General features: G+C 43.7%; 2 protein-coding genes across 8 annotated transcripts in view; one reads left to right on the top strand and one right to left on the bottom strand.

Moving 5' to 3' along the window:
• The window catches only part of Mcmbp (minichromosome maintenance complex binding protein), a 54,115-nt gene extending 49,442 nt beyond the window's left edge, over positions 1-4,673 (top strand). For all 3 annotated transcript variants that reach the window (XM_076553551.1, XM_076553544.1, XM_076553549.1), the window contains exons 15-16: positions 1,505-1,593; positions 2,853-4,673. In XM_076553551.1, coding sequence (XP_076409666.1) covers positions 1,505-1,593; positions 2,853-2,979 — 216 coding nt within the window. In that variant the 3' untranslated portion in view covers positions 2,980-4,673. The remainder of the gene's footprint in view (positions 1-1,504; positions 1,594-2,852) is intronic.
• Positions 4,674-5,156: 483 nt separating this feature from the next.
• The window catches only part of Inpp5f (inositol polyphosphate-5-phosphatase F), a 97,423-nt gene continuing 83,615 nt past the window's right edge, over positions 5,157-18,964 (bottom strand). For 2 of the 5 annotated variants that reach the window (XM_076553517.1, XM_006976994.4), the window contains exons 15-20: positions 16,565-16,763; positions 12,007-12,078; positions 10,821-10,894; positions 9,866-9,994; positions 9,290-9,377; positions 5,157-7,450 (exon numbers count right to left, since the gene is read on the bottom strand). In XM_076553517.1, the coding sequence (XP_076409632.1) occupies positions 6,304-7,450; positions 9,290-9,377; positions 9,866-9,994; positions 10,821-10,894; positions 12,007-12,078; positions 16,565-16,763 (1,709 nt within the window). In that variant the 3' untranslated portion in view covers positions 5,157-6,303. The remainder of the gene's footprint in view (positions 7,451-9,289; positions 9,378-9,865; positions 9,995-10,820; positions 10,895-12,006; positions 12,079-16,564; positions 16,764-18,964) is intronic. The other 3 variants (XM_076553521.1, XR_013045347.1, XM_076553519.1) reach the window with 3 other exon arrangements.

The following is an 18,964-nucleotide window of genomic DNA, read 5'->3' as shown; positions in this document are numbered from 1 at the left end:
TTCTGGAGTTAAGCACCTGCCACTGGCTCCCATTTAAAAAACAGAAAAAGGGCTCTGCCTGCCCCTACCTCCTAAGTGCTGGGTTTAAAGCTCTCGCCCCGTTCCACCGTCTGTCCCCATTCCCAGGTGTCTTGTCGCCATTCCCAGGCGCTCTGCCTTTCCTATTGTGAGCAGTCCTTCCTCCTTAAGGAGCACACCTCCAAGTCTGGATTGCTGTTGGTTGTCCGAGTGCAGTGTGCTGAGCTTGATGTGCCCTTGATGTTGATGACGTCTTAACCCTCTTCAGGGTCAGGGCCATGGTTTCTTTCAGCTCCCCTGCTGCTTCCTGTCTCCCATCGCCCTCGCGTCACCTGGTCAGTGTGAACCTTGCTGCTGAACCTCAGGTCCTTGGAGCTCTGATCACTTTCCCTTCCTTTCTTTGTTTCCCTGTCTGGAAGTCGGTTGGTTGATTTTTGTGCCTGCTCAAATCTTCCATACCTAGCAATTTGTTGTTGCTGTTAGTTACCTTATTTTTTATGTATAGGATTTCCCATTTGCTTCTTTTTAAACATTGTTTTCTTCTTATTGGTAGTCTCTACTTGGTGAGGCATTGTGTACATATCCTCCTCTAGTTCTTAATAACAGTAGTCCCCCCTTATCCGAGAGTGATGCATGCTGGAGAGCCCCAGTAGGTGCTTGGAACTGGCCAGTACCAGATTTTGCATGCACTATGCAGCGGCACATAATGGTGCATGTATGTAACCCTTTCCAGAGCTTAGTTCACATAGCAAGCACAGCACGCTGTTAATGGTAACAATAGTAGACCATTATAATGGGCTTCAAGTTCGATTGAGTAAGGACAGCCTTGCAGATCTGAGTAGCAGTTCTTTGTGAATGGTACATTAAAGGAACGTCAGCCCTGCCTATTCTGCTGTTCCAGTGGCTGCCAGGCTGTTGGTTTTCAAGGACAACACCTGAGGTGGGGGTGTGGAGTGTGAAAACAAAACAGTGTGAATTGTTACAGAACTCAGCATTCTTACCAAGAGCCACTTGTTTTCTTGCATAAGTGACCCCCAGGTTACTGGAAGTTTCCAGAGTTTGCTGGAGCCGCTCCAGCCGCTGTCTGCTGCTGTGATGGTCCCAGGCAGGCCTGTAACCTGCGGTCCTCGTCCCTCGGCTTTCTGAATACTGGGGTTACAGGGGTGCACCGTGGCAACCCTGCTTGTGCCGTCTTCTCTGGGGTCTCTTCCTCTTTGGTGGCATCACACTCCAGAAGATGCCGGCTTCTGCGCTTGTTTGGTGTTCTCAAACGGGACTGAGCTGCAGTCGAAAGTGTTCTATGCTGCGTTTTGTAATGGGGTTCAATTTTGTCTGTCTGTCTGTTTTACCCATCTTGCCTCATCTGTCCATCTAGTTTTACTTCAGTCAAGGACTAGGTTTCTTTTTCTTTACAAAAATAAGGAAATAGTTTGAAATGCACTTTTTGAAGGAATACTTTTACAAATATATTACTCTTTTGATAAAGGCGGTTGAAGATGATTTTGTGGAAATGCGTAAAAATGACCCTCAGAGTATCACAGCTGATGATCTCCACCAGTTGCTCGTGGTGGCTCGGTAAGTAGTGCTCATCCACAATCCCCTTCTCTTTTTCCTTGTGGTTTCTGACACAGGGTTTCTCTGTGTAACAGCTCTGGCTGTCCTGGAACTCACTTTGTAGACCAGGCTGGGTCACAGAGATCTGCCTGCCTCTGGGAGTAAAGGTGTGTGCCACCACCACCCAGCCTCATAATCCCTTTTTCTGTTGGCTGTGTGCAGTTCTGATTTATTCAACAGTATCTGAGGCAGAATTCTAAAAACAAAGGAACTTTTCCTCCAAAGACACCTTCTAGGGTTGAGCAGATGGCTAAAGCTTTTGCCTAAGGACCAAAGTTCAGATCCCACCTAAAATCTGGGTATGCGTGGCCATGAGGACTGCCAGAGCAAACTGACTAGCTTAGTTATACCACCCAGCCCTGGGTTCAAGTAAGAGACCCTTCGTCAAGGAACAAGGCAGTGAGTGACGGAGGACGAGTCCTGATGTCAGCCGTGGGCCTCCCACAAACACATGCAGACATGAAAAAGTCAAATAAAAGGAAAACCCACTAGGTGGAGCTCTGGGAATGCTGGAGAAGATGGAAAGACTTTAGGAGCCAGAGGGCTCAAGGACGCCATAAGAAAATCCACAGAACCAACTAACCTGGGCTCCTAGGAGCTCACAGAGACTGAACCGACAGCCAGGGAACTGACCTAGGCCCGCTGCATACATGATACAGATGTGGAGCTTGGTCTTCACGTGGGACTCCTTCCTAACAGTGGACGCAGGGGCTGCCACTGAGTCTTTTGCCGACTTTTGTGACCCTTTTCCTCATACTGGGCTGCCCTGTCCAGCTTTAATACAAGGGAGATGCCTAGTCTCACTGCAACTTGATATGCCATGTTTGGTTGATGTCCATGGGAGGCCTGCCCTTCCCTGACTGGAGGAGGAGGAGTGGTGGGCACGCGGAGGGGAAGTGACAGGGAGAGAGAGGCGGGGAGGAAACTGCCACCGGGATGTTAAAAATAGTAATAAAAAGAACACCCAACTTTAAAAAGTGCTTATGGAGGGGTTCACATTTACCAGTGATCTCAGCAGAACAGGCTTGTTTTCTAAGCTTTTGAGAGTGAGCCACCCTCTAATTCTGTCTCTTCGGGATTTCTCTACAAGGTCACACTCAGCTCTGCTCCTGTGTAGCAACCGTATGGTCTTGTCTCCTGAGGGGCTTTCATAGCTTGCCTAGTTCTTCAAACTTGAAGCTAATCCTGACTAACTGGGTAATTTTTAAATTTCAAACCAGGTTTCTGTCGCTGAGTGCCGGTCAGACAACATTGTCACGAGAGCGGTGGCTACGAGCCAAGCAGCTGGAGTCTTCCAGGAGAAACAGGCTTCAGCAGCACAAGGGTGTGAATGGGAACGAACTGTAGGAGAGAAGGGCGGGCCATCTGTAGCCTCCGTGTTGTACAATTCAGATTCGTTTATACCATATTGTTTTATAAATAATTTGTATCCACAAACAATGACTTCCTGAAATCAAGCCTGATGACGTCCAAAGTTTATATGATTCTCTGTAAGGGCTTTTACCTTACTGGTTTTATGGAGTTTTGGAGTTTGTTTTATAATTAGTTATGATGTACAAAGATGTATTTGATATTAAAGGTTTGATAATGATAATGTTGCTGATCATACACCATTTCCTTAGCCATGGCTGCATCTTGGGCCAGACTCTTGAAGTACCAGCTTCACCTGAGGAGTTACTGGAAGAGCTGTGCGCTCATTTCAGTCTGGTCTGAGTGTGTCTAGGGGATGGACTTGCCATTGACTCATGTGAACTCTCTAGTGTCATTTTCCACATATCTGGCCACAGAAACTCTCTCACTTACCAGCTATTAACAGCCTGCAGAATTAGGCTTTTCCACGGCAGGAGTTCCCAACTTTTGGATTTCATAGACTAGTATACCTCCAAAGAGTTCTGGGGTAGAGTTGCCAATTGATTTTGCCAAGTCATTTGAAAAAAACAAAAAAAAAAAAAATCACTGTGATCACCATTTTGTTTTCATACAAGGACACTCTGACAAGAGACTCTTTTGATGGAATAAATGCAGTTTTGTGAAGGTCACTCCATTGTCCTTAGCTTTTCTCATACCTTGCATTTGGGAACTATCATTTTAATGGATTCTGAAGGGAATGGTGCCCCACGGAACCTTGTCCAAACATGAAAAAGTCAATTTAAATTGTAAACTTTGAGGGGGGTTAGAATCTTTCTATGGTGCTGTGTATTGAACCCTGGCCCCCTCGTACATGCTAGAGAAGTACTGTACCACTAAACCACATCCCCAGCCTGTTGGGGGGTGGGGACTTTGGTCATTTTCCTCATTATTTAGCTGATTTGACGAATGTACTGCATTTTGAGCTTTTAATATAAGTTTTTCAGATAGTTTCCAAGTGTGTTAGATGGGTAACATCATTTGCTAGTGCAGTAAAGGCCCAAAGTTATAGGTAGGTTTTCCTCAGATCTATTCATTTTGAGATGTGTATTTTCAAATAAGCAAAAGTTATTACTTATAATTTGCAAATTAATATAGTATAACGGTAATTGTGGCAACAATAATCTTCAGAAAGGTTAGAACATTGCTTTTAAGCTATTTGTGATGTACATGAAGATGGATTCATTTGAAAACAGATGAATTCAGTGGTCCCTTATCTTTTTCCTATTAAAGAGGCTTACATTGACATTGTTAACAGGAAACAGGGTCAGCCTTGATAAATCAAGGAGTTAGCCTAATGAAAGAAAGTACAAAGTACTAGTTGTTCAGCATTCTTTTCCTAACCTCAAATCTATTTTTATAAGCTAATGTAAATAGTGTTCATATTAGAATTCTAACTGGTTTTCATTTTTATAACTGGTAGATGAGATCTTCCTTCAACCTTTGAAAATAAAATGTTCACATAGATTTTTGAAAATGCATTTTCTTTGTCCTAGAACAAAGTTTTAGTTTATCGTGTCCAACGGTACCAATGTAAACTGTAATTTGCCAAAGAGAAGTCATAATTTTGCTTGATCTCACAGAAAAGTTCCCTTGAGTAACCTTGTCTAGTAAATAAAACTTCTAAATCACCAGTGCCAGTGCCGTGGCATTTCTTCATGAATTAGAAGCACAGGATGTCATCTACCCAAGTCAAACTAGAAGATCCTGGGCCCTTCAGCCTCTTGAGGCACCATCTCCCCTCGCCTGCACAGTGGGTGTTCACGTTCACACCCATAGCTCTGGGCCTCTGGGAAATAAGCATCCCGCTCACTGCTGTTGTCAGATCTTTGTGGGCCATTTCTGTGGAAACCCACACGCCTGTTACCTGCCCACCTGACTCAGCTAGTGAGCACTAACTACTCTGAAGAGCCTGAAGAAAAAGATGGGAAAGAACAGACTGCAGCATCCAGTTTTTAATGTTTGGGATTTAAAATACAGTTCTTACTTTTTAAATATGAACACATTAATTGAAAAAGTTGGAAACAAGTGTTTGGTTGTAGCAAACTTGCCATTATGAATTCTCTGAAAACCAAACTACTACTAGATGTTATATAAGAAATTCTCATACACATTGATGCTTTGAATTACAGTAGTACTTTAATAGTCACAAGACTTGACACTTCTAATAAATAACAAAAGCGGAATGCTTATCAGAGTTACAACAGACATAATGTTCAACTGAGAGTCACTTCCACAGAGGAAGGCTCTAAGGGCCCCAGAGACATTGATACTTGGTGGAATGTGCCATACAGCTTTCTTACTCTGGGATGCAGAGGATGTAGAGGAGGCCAGTGTTCTTGGTGGTCCATTACTGTATAAAACCAGTACTAACCTGTACTTTAGCTATGTTTTTCCATACTTCCTGAACCTACCAGAGATGCTAAATGTCCCCCTTCCCCCTTAAGAGTTAAAACTTGACATTTCTTCTAGAGATTCCTAGAGTCAGTAATCAGTATACATGATCTCTTCCTGAAGCAGGTGTACTTTATGATAGGCAAGCCTGTGTTTGTTCAGGAATTTGGGAGAGAAAAATACGGGAGAAATTGGAATCAAATGACAGTTGTTTCACCATTGTTGATTCTCAACTTCACAGAGAAGGCTTAAGCTGGTAAGACTACTTTTTTTTTAATTTAGATACTTCCGCACACTTCTAAAAGTCACTAAACTCTAAATGTATAATTTCCCTTACAAGGCAGTGTACAGGAATGAACCTGATAGACTAGCAGGAAAATGCTAATTCTTTCAATGGGTGTATCCACACTGCCTCTGCTTCACAGACCATCTCCCCTCCTCCCTCCAAACACTAGCTTGGTTCTTTCCTGAACCTTCCCGAGTGAGATCAACAAAGCACTCTACTGTGTATTTGCTACTCTGGCCTACAATCACTTGTAGGCTATACATCTGAAAATTTGCTCAGGTTCAGACTCCTTGTTAAACAATCACCAATGAACATAATTAGAATTTGTAATCCCTAAACTCAGTACAGATTAAAATAGCCTGATAGGGCTAGGCAGTGGTGGGGGACACCTTTAATCCCAGCACTCGGGAGGCAGGTGGATCTCTGAGTTCGAGGCCAGCCGGGTCTACAAAGCAAGTTCCAGGACAGCCAGGGATACACAGAGAAATTGTTTCAAAAAGACCAAAAAAAAAAAAAAATAAGCCTCACAGGTGAAAACTTCATTTTGAGTTTTTAAATAAAGACTGTAAGATTGTGACTAAAATCTAAATCTGAATTATTCGTGTCTGGCATTGTGTAAACATATTTTTAAGTTCATTTTGCTGAATTTCATTAACCACTTCAGGTTCTGCTGGACTCTTTTGAACTTTGGCCACTGCCAAGTTTATCCCATGAGTTAGCCCAGCTTGGGTAATGCTAGCAACTTGGACCATGGAGCTACGGATCTTTGCAAAGGGAGAGACCGCTCTGCTGCTGCTCTCTGAAGAAGGAGTCACACAAAGCCCTGCCTCCAGTTCCAGCAGGCTGGACCCAGAGCTGGGGCTCTTCTGAGATGCCACTGAATGGACTGATTCAACTGATAAAAACTGGGGGCCTGTCAAAGAACAAGACACATTTAACTGGGATGGTCGAGAAGGCATCTGTCCCATTGATTCTGACTGATTTTCTTCATTAGAAACATTGTTAGTCTTTTGGTTTCCTTCCTCACTATTCTGAGACACAGACCTGGTTTCTGAGAGCTCAGTCATTTTGTTCTGTGCATCCTTTACAAATCTGTGGCAGTAAACATCCACTGGCTTGGCAAAGCCAGTCGGTATGCGTACGCTGTCAGCAGAAGGACTTTTCTTCAAGGGAGACTCCTGGCCTTTTCCAAGCCCACTTCCGTGACCAACAGCAGCCTCTGAGGGAGCATGAATGCTAATATCAGTGCTGCTGGCAGACTGGGATCGACTGCCTAATCGAGGTGCCGAAGCAATAATACCACAGCTTGGGAGAATATAATCTACTGGCCCTACACTCTCTAAAGAATTGGCTCGCTGCCTGTCTTCCTCAGACTTGGAATTGGTAAGGAATTCATCAGAGTGGTAGGAATCATTATCTGAAGACACGTCCCCGTCAGACTCCCCTTGGACCTTATTATCCATCACTCCCGAGTTTTCCATGGTCTCAAGACTACTGTCTGATTTCCAAAGATTGACTTTTAAGTTTGGTTTTAGAAAGTTAACTTTCATTTCAGGCTTGGTAAAGTTTCCTAATTTGCGTAGGTTGCCAATGTTCACATTGGATTTGGTCTGTTTTACTTTTTGATTTAGAGATGAAAATTTGCTCATTAAAAAACTTTTCCCCTGGGCCAGAGATCCTTGGTTTTGAGATCTGATACCAATGATGTCTTCGTGAGGCTTACTGCTTTTCCTATAAGTTAGAAGAGAAAAAAAAGTTAATTCCTCATAGAATCCCAAGTACCCACACCAACTAATATCAGTAGAAATGCTTTATAAGTAGCCCAGATTTCTTGGAAGCAGGGCACTGCTAACTGATAATCCAAATAACAAGTTGACACTAACACACCATCCAATAGAAAGATAAGAATGTAACTAAAAACTACGTAGCAGCTACATTGAAATAGGTGGAATTAAAGTTTTACTGCATACTAAATACTACACCTCAACAGAGACATATGAAGACTCAGATCTTGTTCCTTTTTGCACCAGGCCTTTAAAATGGTAGGTGTGCAGTAGTGTGACTACAGCATGACTGAACTGGGGCCAGTGGCACTGCAAAGGCCAGGGCCCCACGTGGCATGAGGCTGTCATTCTGAGAAGTCAAGTCTAATGCATGCTCTGTGCAGTGGCTGCGACCACAGACACAGGTCTAAGACTCCAGCAGAGCACTTGCTGGCTGTAGTGGGAACCTGCAGGAATTCCAAGTTGTCTACATGCTCCAGGCCAGTCAATTTTTTTTTTTTTTTTTTTTTTTTTAAGATATGGGGTATCTAATACACTTAATGTGTGTTCTCTCATTTGTCATCAGATGTCTGTGTGCATGTCAGTGCTCAGGTCGTACAGGACCACCTGCCACAGAAGCACTGAAGGAAGAGTAGGTACCTGAGGAGCTGTCACAATTAAGAGTGGACAGGAACAGCTCTTCTAACCCTAGTAGAGCAGGACTGACCGGTGCTCAGGAGGAGAAGTCCACATACTATAAATCTGAAATAACCTGCTGGTAGGAATTGATGTTTAAAACATACTGTCTTTCCTCTGTATACTAATGACATTTGTATGTGCCCTCTGGTCACCTTTAAGAGCTAAAAGAGCGTCACTTGTGGTCAGAGGAGACAGGACTTTCTCTAGGTCCTGTGAGCCATGTTTCATCAATTTTTACATGTACTACTTAGCCAAGTAACCATGGAAAGGCTAGCATTTGCATTAAACACATCCAGATATCGAAATATAATGTAAGCACCCATGTCACTTGAGAAAATAAACCCAGGTCAGTTAAGAATTCCTTAGACTGAGGATAAGGTCTCTAAGGTGTAGGGTTCAGGGAGGGGCAAGCAAAGGGAAGCCTTCAGAGTGCATTCTAGACGCTTCTAAGGAGATCAGCTAAGCATGAAAAGATAAAAGGCAGCAACAAACTTTTGACCAGTTGCGTTTTAAAGCTATGTGCCCGGTGTCTCTAAGCACATCACCATTCAGTCTGCGGCCCTTCTGACATTCCATGATCTCCTCGAACAGGTAACAAAACAGAAGAACCATGACTGTGGAGTATCCTCCTCAGGGTTCCAGGGTGAGTGACAGAATCTCCAGTCAACAGAGGGCTAACCTTATTACCACAGCTGGCCATGGTATGCACTCCAATCCCTGCACTCTAGGGCTGAGGCAAGATCAAGAATGAAGCTAGCTAGACCCTGTCTCACCCAAACCAAGGGCCTTTAAGCTCTGTTTGTAGACTTCCCTAGCATGCATGAAACCATGTAGTCAGTCTCCAGCACAGTATAAACTGGGTCTGGTGGCATAGGTCTGTAATGTCAGCACTCAATCGTGTTTTAAATTATATTACTTGGGAGCAGGGATATATTGATGCATTTAGACAGTGTGTGAGGTCCTTTGCTGTTATTCGGCTGGTTTTCCTGTTTTAAGACAGGCTCTCTCTACCCAGTCTGGCCTTGAACTCTTCCACCTTGCAGACAGTGGGATTTCAGGTGTACACTGCTGTGTCTGGCTCTAAACGGTATCTTCTCTTGACACTGACCTCTCAAGCTTCTTCTCAACTATGGGAACATCCAGCCCCAAGGCTTGCTTGGTGATCTGCAGCATCTCTGCAATGCACTGGAGAGTATCTGAAATCCAAACACAGCCCTTACTAATCACCAAACACTAGAATATAATCCCAGCTTGAATTAATTTATGGCCACAGATTTAAATACTAGTTTTTATTGCCTACAACTCACAGAAAACTCTCTTGTTCACTACCCTCCATCCTACTAATTCAAAATGTTCTAAATGATTTTAAGTCAAGAACAAAAGCGCTAAAGGAACAGCAATTCAAGTTAGAGCTCACAGGGGTCTAATCACTGCGTGAAGTATGGAGACAGCACCCATGAGCAAGGATTGGTCCATGTCTGCTGCCCCTAAGAGGAAGTGAGAAAAGCCACAGGACCCATATGACTCCCTTCAGGACCAAACACTCCATCCACTCAAATAGAACCGAGATCTGAATCCCAAGAGGTCAGGTCTTCTACCCAGTGTCCCAAGCAATGGACTTGGGACAGATGCAAAGCTGTTACTAAATTGATCTCCGAATGATTTCCCCTTTCCTCTTCTTTACCTTTGCCGTCTTCTTCTGGACTGCGCAGCACAGCTCTCAGGGTGTGGAAGTAACCACTCGCCTCTTGACGTCTATAATGCAGTCGCATGCATGAGAACTTGGGTTTGCCAAAGAGAGTAGGTTCAGGACCTAACACAAACGAGGATGTTTCAAGTTTTGTTTTTTCACATAACATTCTCTTCCTTTACTTCAAACACACATATATGTCACTTGTGAGCATATTTCTTTTCATAATCTAAATAAAAATAAGGTATAAACTTAGGACAGCTTGTAAAAATGGGTTGTTTTTGTTTTTGTTTTCCGAGACAGGGTTTCTCTGTGTAGGCCTGGCTGTACTGGAACTCTGTAGCCCAGGCTGGCCTCAAACTCAGAGTTCCACCTGCCTCTGCCTCCCAAATGCTAGGATTAAAGATGTATGCCACCACCACCCAGTGTAAAAATGTCTTTGTTTTTTTTAATTTATTTATTTAGTTTTATTTATTTATTTATTACGTATGCAGTGTTCTGCCTGCATGTATGCCTGCAGGCCAGTAGAGGGCACCAGAACTCCTTGTAGATGGCTGTGAGCCACCATGTGATTTCTGAGAATTGAACTCAGGACCTCTGGAAGAGGAGCCAGTGCTCTTAACCTCTGGGCCATCTTTCTAGCCCCCATTTTTTTTTTTTTTTTTAATGTTTTTATAGCATGGGTTTCATCATTACATTTCATGCATGTACATGTCTTCCAGCCATGACAAACCACCCCTTTAGGCCCTCTGCTCTGTCACAAACGTGACTTAATGAGGCTGTAAGTACACTTTTTCAGTAGTAATTGCTTAAGCTTTTGGGTCACTGGAGTTATCTTTACAAGGCACAAGATGAAAGCAGCCATAGCCATCACTAGTCTCTAGAGAAGAAAAGGGAAGCCCGCCACCACAGGGGCTGGGAGGGAGTGGGTTAATGTGTTTGCATTTACCTATTTCTATTTTCTCCAGGTCTTCTAGGCTGAGCCGTTGATACTGGTTTACTTTATCAACTTCATCATCATAACTAGGGAAAGGGAGTAAAGAGGTTAGAAGTAAAATGTGTGTTTGGCGTTGACTCCAAAGCTGAGGTACAGTGTAACAAGCTACCACATGCAGTTAAAATCTTCCCAACATGCATTCTAGAACGAAGAGTAACAGCCCAGCACTCGGGAGGCAGAAGCTGGGGGATCTTTGTGAGTTCCAGACCAGCCCTGCTCTACACATCAAGGTCCAGAACAGCCAGGGCCACCTAACAGAAGACCCTATCTCAAAAAAATGGTAACACCTGTAGTTTAACAACTGATGGAGAATTTTACTACAAAAAGGAAATCAATTACAAGGCAAAAATAATTTCAGTTTTATAAACAAAATGAAAATGAAAAAAAACCTAATTAAAACGAAGGCAATATCCACTACTGGAACACCTTAGTTCAGAGATACTAAAAAGGAATAATGGGTCTGATACCCGAGTCAAGGGAGAAAGGGGTCATGATCTGTGCTAAAAGGCTTGTGAAATGGCAGGAAAATGGCTGCCCAAACCAAGCCTAAAAGTAAGGGGGCATTTACTCAGGAAATCCACGTTCAACCTGTGTCCTGGGCAGCTCCAGAGACAGGCACTTCATCTTTGGTAGTGACATGGTTAATAGTCTTTTTGAGATGGCGCTAACCACCAAAGTCACATAATTGATCATATGCTTGTAACCAAGGAGACACTGAAAGTCGTATAATCATATGCTTGTAACCATGGAGACACTGAAAGTCGCATAATCATATTCTTGTAACCATGGAGACACTGACGTGCGCATGCGCACACACAAGCCGTGCATCTGCAGAGCTGCATCATTCAGTGGCAAAAAGCTGCAAGGAGTCTCTAACAATGGAAAAATACAGTAAAACAAGCCATGATGCATGGCCGTTCATGATTTAAAAAAAAAAAAATTGTGCGTAGTGCCCAGGTTTTGATGAACACCAAGTAATACTAAGCTAAAACAGTGATAACTCAAATTTTCATACATGATGATTTAAAGAGCTCAATGAAATTTCACAGACATGAAAATAAAAAAAATATTAAGAATTCTCAAAATCAAATTATTTGCCAAAAAAACAAACTAAAGCTTTAAATCAATGATAACTTACTAGGCCACGTAGTAGGCAGAGTTAGAAAGCAGTAGCAGCACGTCCACATCTCTGTGAGCAGCATCAATGAGGCTGGACAGACATGATACCCAAATTATTTTCATCCACATTTTTTTTTGCAAGCACATTCCTACTTACAACAAAAGATTACCCAGGGGAACAAATGAAAATGAAATAGTTCTACTTCTGAAGTTAAATTTAATACAAAAACATCTATCCATTTGGGGAAAAGAAAAAAATCTTAAAGCACCTCTCCCCACCCCCACCTTTGAGTGGGGTAGATTTGGATAATGAATAGAAGAAAGGACCAGAGCCGAAAGACGGTCTGTTCCTAGACATGGCCAGAAGGGGGCGCAGTCTTCAAAGGAAAAGGGATAATGTAAGAGCGGGACTTGGGCAGTGATAGAGAGGTGGTTACTGGGAAGAAGAAAAGAAAACGTGACGCCCAGAAGGAGAAATCATGTTAATTCACATTTGCCAGTGTTCAAAATAGCATACTAGACACCAAGGATATTTTTGCACTACTAGAAAACAGCTATTTTGAAAGAGTCTTAGATAAATGAAACAGTTGTGAACATGGAGTAAGGCAAGACACTCCATTTTTCTCTGTATAGATTTCACTTGGCTTTCAAGGAATCAGTAAACACTGCCCAGGGCCATTTTGTCGCATTTCCCCCATTCCAATACCAAAACAGAATATAATTCAGGTAAGTGTTGAACCTTTAAACCACTATTAAACCATTATAGACATTAGTAAAATGAACATCTTGCAAGTTTTCTAATAAGGAAATGGCCAAAGACCAATACACATAGTCAACAAGTAGGCATAATCCAAACTCAAATGAAAATTTTAACCTAATTTCTAATCTGGCATGAGAAGCCTTTTCCAGCCAAATTGATAAACCTGCATTCTGATGGCTGATTTTTAGATTCCACAGCAAGATATTCCTGCTTTAGGATTTCAAACCCATCTGCTAGTTCTATCAAAGCAGCAGCACAAAACCAAATAAGAAATATCTATTGTGGCTGGACCTTGAGCCACTAATCAATCTGCGCGAGAATGAGGTCATTCTTGCAGTACTGCAGAGGAAAAGGGCTTTACCAAAGCCTTCACTACGGTTTTCCGCAGCAGCACCACCTCGCTGCAACCTAAATCCAACGGCTTTCATTTTTAAATGAATTCCTCAGTTCTCACCTACACTTAAGACCTCAGTGAATGAACTAGCACGGAAGCACCCAATAAAACCCGGAACTGACTCTGGCAGCCAATATCTGAGTAAGAGAACATTAAATTCAGCGATCCTGGCGGCTTCGCAGAAAATGACGCAGAATGATACAGTAAAAGGAACTGAGCTTTTTGCATGGATACTTTAAATCTGGCTGTCGGGCAGAGCGCAGGCAGGAAGGAGACGAAGTCCGGGAGAGCTGCTCCAGTCTGGTGTCTGCAGGGACGGACTGCGAGGCCGACTGAGCGGAGCGCTGCCGCACTGCGCACAGAGCGGATGCGGTGCGCGGCACCTGAGGCCGCGCTGCGCTGGACAATTCCCACGGCCGCGTCTGGCCTCCTCTGCGGAAGGCTCTGGCAGACAAACGGCTTTCCCCCAACAGTTTACGCTGCTGACACGGCAGTGAATGCGGCAACACCGAAAGAGTCTTCGGGATAACGCACTGCTACCGAGTTTTAAAAATAAAAACACAGTATCAAAAAAAAAAAAAAAAAAAAAAGGCCGGGCGGTGGTGGCGCACGCCTTTAATCCCAGCACTCGGGAGGCAGAGCCAGGCGGATCTCTGTGAGTTCGAGGCCAGCTTGGGCTACCAAGTGAGTCCCATGAAAGGCGCAAAGCTACACAGAGAAACCCTGTCTCGAAAAACCCAAAAAAAAAAAAAAAAAAAAGAAAAAAAAAAAAAAGTAGCGTAAAGAATAAAACATCAAATATTTATATAAAGACAACTCACTCCGGAATCTGCAGCCCTGCCTTACTCCCCAGACCCGAATCCTAGCCCTGGTCTTGAGAAAAACCTAATGCAGCTCAAGGTCTGGCAGTGAATTCATTGAACAGGCACTTGCCACACAAGCCTGGAGACCCGAGTTCCATCTAAACCTCTTTCACACAGAAACAGTCGAGTGCGCACTCAGACTGGCCTCAAAATCACCAAGATCCGCCTGCCTCTGCCTCTCAGAGCTGGGATTAAAGCATTGTGCCAGGGCGCCCAGAGCTACCTGATCCTCCACCAGGCACCCAACCGTTTTGGATCCCTAGCTGCATTCAGTTGGCAAATATACAATGATTCTATAGAAAGATGCCCAGAGCATGTTTCTCGTGGAAAGAAAGGGGGAACCACACATGTACACCCTTAGATGAAAGAAAAATACCAGTGGCATATTTCAAGGAACTGAAAAAAATCACAACTGACAGGCACAAGGCAGCAGAGAAGAGTATTAGAAAGTCTTGTCTAGTAAGGTGGCAGCAGCTGAATCCTGCAATCGTCATCCCCATGGAGAGCGATCCACCAGAATAAGATGTGAAGGTGGTGTTAGTGGTCTTCTGTCTGAAGAAGAGCCACCAGAAGAACAGGCAGAAGAGAGAACTGGAAACCACCACAGGACTCCTTCCTAAGCCCACACTCATCTGGAAAACCTGAGCCTGCAAAGAAGCCCTGACTGTGGTGAGCCACAAGGTGATTGAACACCTCCCATAAAAACAGAAAAGCCAGCAGGGGCGGCACACACCTTTAATCCCCGCACTGGGGAGGCAGAGAGGCGGGTCAGAGTGCCAGGACTACACAGAAAGACCGTCTGGGAAAGAGAGAGGATGGGAGGGGCAGGGGGGGAACAAGACAGGGTTGGGCTGTATCTAGCCCAGGTGGCAGATGCTTGCCTAACATTCATGAAGCCCTCAGTTCAATGCATTTAGCTTATACATGCCTGTAGTCCCAGCCCCTGGGAAATGGGAGGCAGGAGGGTCAGAAATTCAGTCATCTGCTATAAAACAAGTTGGGGACCAGCTTGGGATACATAAGGTCCTATCTCAAAGAGGAAGAAAAGCATTCACCCAATTCAAGCCAACAGTCAAAATGCGACCTAAGAAGCTACTGGTTCCAAACAGCCCCACCATGTCCTCCATTAGTCTTTCTATCCCAGAACTTCAGAGAAAACAGTTTCTAACAAAGCAGAAACAGCTTCTGACCCTCCTGCCTCCATCTTCCAAGTGCTGGGATCAAAGGCATGAGGTGCAAGTGTGTGAGGGAAGCCTCACCAACTGAACTACGGGCCCAGACTTGAGCAGCTTCTTTGAAGACCTAACACTAGACACTGCCTTGTTCTACCACTGTTTCCACTAAGCCAGTGATCAGTATTTTTGTGAATCTTTGCAAGAGGTTTTTTTTTAGCAAGGGTTTTTTGTTTTTGTTTTTTTTAAAGATTTACTTATTTATTATGTATACAGAAGAGGGTGCCAGATCTCATTACAGATGGTTGTGAGCCACCATGTGGGTGCTGGGAATTGAACTCAGGACCTCTGGAAGAGCAGTCGGTGCTCTTAACCTCTGAGCCATCTCTCCAGACCCTTTGCAAGAGGTTTTAATGACTCTTCACAATGCACGCTTACCCTAATTTTGTTACAGGCATTGAGGAGCACAGTTATTATGAAATTATTTTCAAGATTTAGTTTTGTGTGTATGTGTGTGCTGCCTGCATGGGTGTCTGTGAGTACACGGTACAGTTACTGCCATAGAGTATTTAACAAATGTAGCTGGTCGGTGTGCAGCTAACCTATGGGTCTTCTTGTACCCTTTATCTTGAGAGTCCAGCTTCCTATATTGAGGCACACATATGTTTTTTGTTCAGAGGTACAATGATGCTTGTAATTTTTATTGGTATAAAGTGGTCCTGGATTTTTTTTTTTTTTTTTTTTTTTTTTTTTTTTTTTTTTTTTTTTGGTTTTTTGAGACAGGGTTTCTCTGTGTAGCTTTGCGCCTTTCCTGGAACTCACTTGGTAGCCCAGGCTGGCCTTGAACTCACAGAGATCCGCCTGGCTCTGCCTCCCGAGTGCTGGGATTAAAGGCGTGCGCCACCACCGCCCGGCAGGTCCTGGATTTTTATAGAATAAATAGGCCAATTCCTACTTGACATTTTTTTTTTAAAACAAAACACCCAGTTTTGAGTGTTCTTTGAAGTGTTGATGCAGCTGATCCATTTGAATGTTGTTCTGTTTTATTTCACTTTTTGAGACAAGACTTCATTCTCTAGCCCAGGCTGTCCTGAACTCAAGCAATCTCCCTGCTTCAGCCCCTCAAGTGCTGGAATTACATGCATGGGTCACCATTTCAGGCCTGAATTTTAGACTGAAGTATCAGATTTGTTTCTTTTCATGAGTGATTTCTTTTCAGCACCCCCTTAACTCTGCACCAAATGTGAGTGCGCCTTGCACTAAAACTGCTGTGCTTGATGTCTTTAGGCCCACACATTATGGACAACTGCCAGTGTTGATGATAACAAACTTACCAACCCCAGAACATTAAGCAAGATGAGTCCTTAGACCCCCCCACTCCAGCTCACCTGGGGTCACAGTCAATTAGGGCCCAGCCCCCATGGAACTTCTCATCACCCGGCAGCAACAACTTCATGTAACTCTGTAGGAGCTGGCTGATGAGTTCTTGGTGGCTTCTCTGGTTTTCCTTGTGCAAAGCTTCATGCTCTTTCTCCTTGGTAAATATGGAATAAAGATCTTCTGTCACTGGAATGCCTTGCATCAAATCTAGGGCAGAAGTGTTAATACTATCATCATCTTAGCTTTACTAACAATCTTTAGAAAACAAAAGAGAATCTACGACCTACAACAATACATAGCACAAAAGAAAGTAGAAGCATAAATCTTTCCCGCCTAAAAGTAGGTTCAATTTTTTAGACTGGAAACCCAAAGTATAAGCAACAAAAGCAAAAATAAATTGGATGTCATCAAAATTGCAAGGTTTTGTGTTTCTGGAAACATTTCATGGGTGAGAAGACTGGGCTTTTGCTGGCTTCATACAGGTCCTCCCGGGGCCTGGTGACCTGGGACATCTTCCTAACCAAGCGCCTCCGACTGCCCTGGGTGTAGGACTGTGCACTTTCTCACAGGCTCTGCCCGATTTGTTGCTCCCCAGCTCCTGGGAGTCTCTCTATTGCACACGAAGATGAATCTTTCAAGCTGGACCTCATCTCAGATATGAACGTTACGTACCCTGTAGACTTGGGTGATAGGTTCTGATTGGTCACGCTAGCACCTAATAGGAAGACGGTACTCTGGGTGACAGGGCACAGACCAGTCTGAAGAGGTAACATGTGGAGAGTATGTGGGACTAGGGAAGGTGAAGCTTACTGACGCAGCAGCATGCCCCTCTGCTGACGCATCCGATGGAGGAGGGTGCTGCTCGTGAGGCTGCAGGTGAGGTCAACAGGCTGCATGGACCTAATGCAGACAGATCCTAGGCTGTGCTTGATGATGAAGGAACTGGCCTTCTAGGTCTCATGAGAAACCAGCTTGGCTGCTCAAGTCAGAGGCATCACCTAATCCTGAGTGGAAGCTGCTGCCCGCCTGTTAATGAGGGGCTGGCTTTCTGCTGCTTTCTGCCTATGGGAATGCATCTTTAGTTAGTGTGGACTCAGTGGGAACTAACGAGCAGGGATAAGGCTAAGTGGAAGAAATCTTAAAATGAATCAGAAGTTATTCTGTGTATGTGATTTTTTTTCAATAAAATTTGAATTTTTCAAATTAAAAACAAATTGCATTTCAAAATGCATCATCATGAAAGTGAAAAAGGCCACAAACACACTGTGGGGCTTTGCATACTTAATACACAAAGAACTCCTAACCGCTCAGCAACACAAAGCCAATCCAACTTTAAAACAAGCGAAAATCTTAATAAGTGAGCTAACTTCCTACTGATGGGGTATGTAGCTAAAGCATTAATAAACCATTGTGAGTCCATTCCCTATGAAGAAATCTTGGACACCGAGATCTAAGGCAGCTTATGGGAAAGAAGATCTGCCAGCTACTGGCCTCATCCAACAACTCAATAAGCTTCTATTACTACTGGCCTCTCTCTCAACTGTGAGGAGACCAAGACAGACAGCTGAACTGAGGCCAGCACAGAGCCCAGGTTCTGGTGACATAACAAACAGGTACATTAACCAGTGAAAGGAAGAGACCCCTTTCCCCTGAATATACTACTAAAATCCAAATCTCAGCCGGGTGTGGTGCACACCTTCAATCCCAGCACTCAGACATAGGCAGGGGGATGGATCTCTGAGTTTGAGACCAGCTTGGTCTGTATAGTGAGTTCTAGGACAACCAGGACTACAGGTAGAGATCTTGTCTTAAAAGATCCAACTTTGCCAGGCGGTGGTGGCGCACGCCTTTAATCCCAGCACTCGGGAGGCAGAGCCAGGCGGATCTCTGTGAGTTCAAGGCCAGCCTGGGCTACCAAGTGAGCTCCAGGGAAGGCGCAAAGCTACGCAGAGAAACCCTGTCTCGAAAAACCAAAAAAAAAAAAGATCCAACTTTAATCACACCATGTACTTCTCATTTCTGGCAAATAAGTCAAATCTTTTTGTTTTGTTTATGGAGATTAAACCCAGGGCCTCCTATTTGCCAACTGAGTTACAATCCAGTTCTGAATCCAACTTCTTTACATTAGATTTTTCCAATTCCTACTTGGTATCTGGCTAGGGTTATTTTACATGTGCTAAAACAATCAGATGAAAGAAACAGATGACCACAGATCATCCATGTCATATTTGTTTCCAACCCAGAATACTATACTTGCACTTTCATCCCATAAACTGACATTTTCTTGAAAATTAAATGAACACGTTAATGCAGGACTCTTATGGGTAATCTACCTTCCCATTTTCTACAAAGTAGCAAGTTGGTTGGAATAACCTGTAAATGTGGTACCTTAACACCCGGTTAAATCA

This window comes from Peromyscus maniculatus, chromosome 1 (genome assembly GCF_049852395.1).
Source record: "Peromyscus maniculatus bairdii isolate BWxNUB_F1_BW_parent chromosome 1, HU_Pman_BW_mat_3.1, whole genome shotgun sequence".
Classification (NCBI taxonomy): Eukaryota; Metazoa; Chordata; class Mammalia; order Rodentia; family Cricetidae; genus Peromyscus; species Peromyscus maniculatus.
Note: the sequence above shows the minus strand (reverse complement) of the source record. Positions and strands in the feature narration are given on the sequence as shown.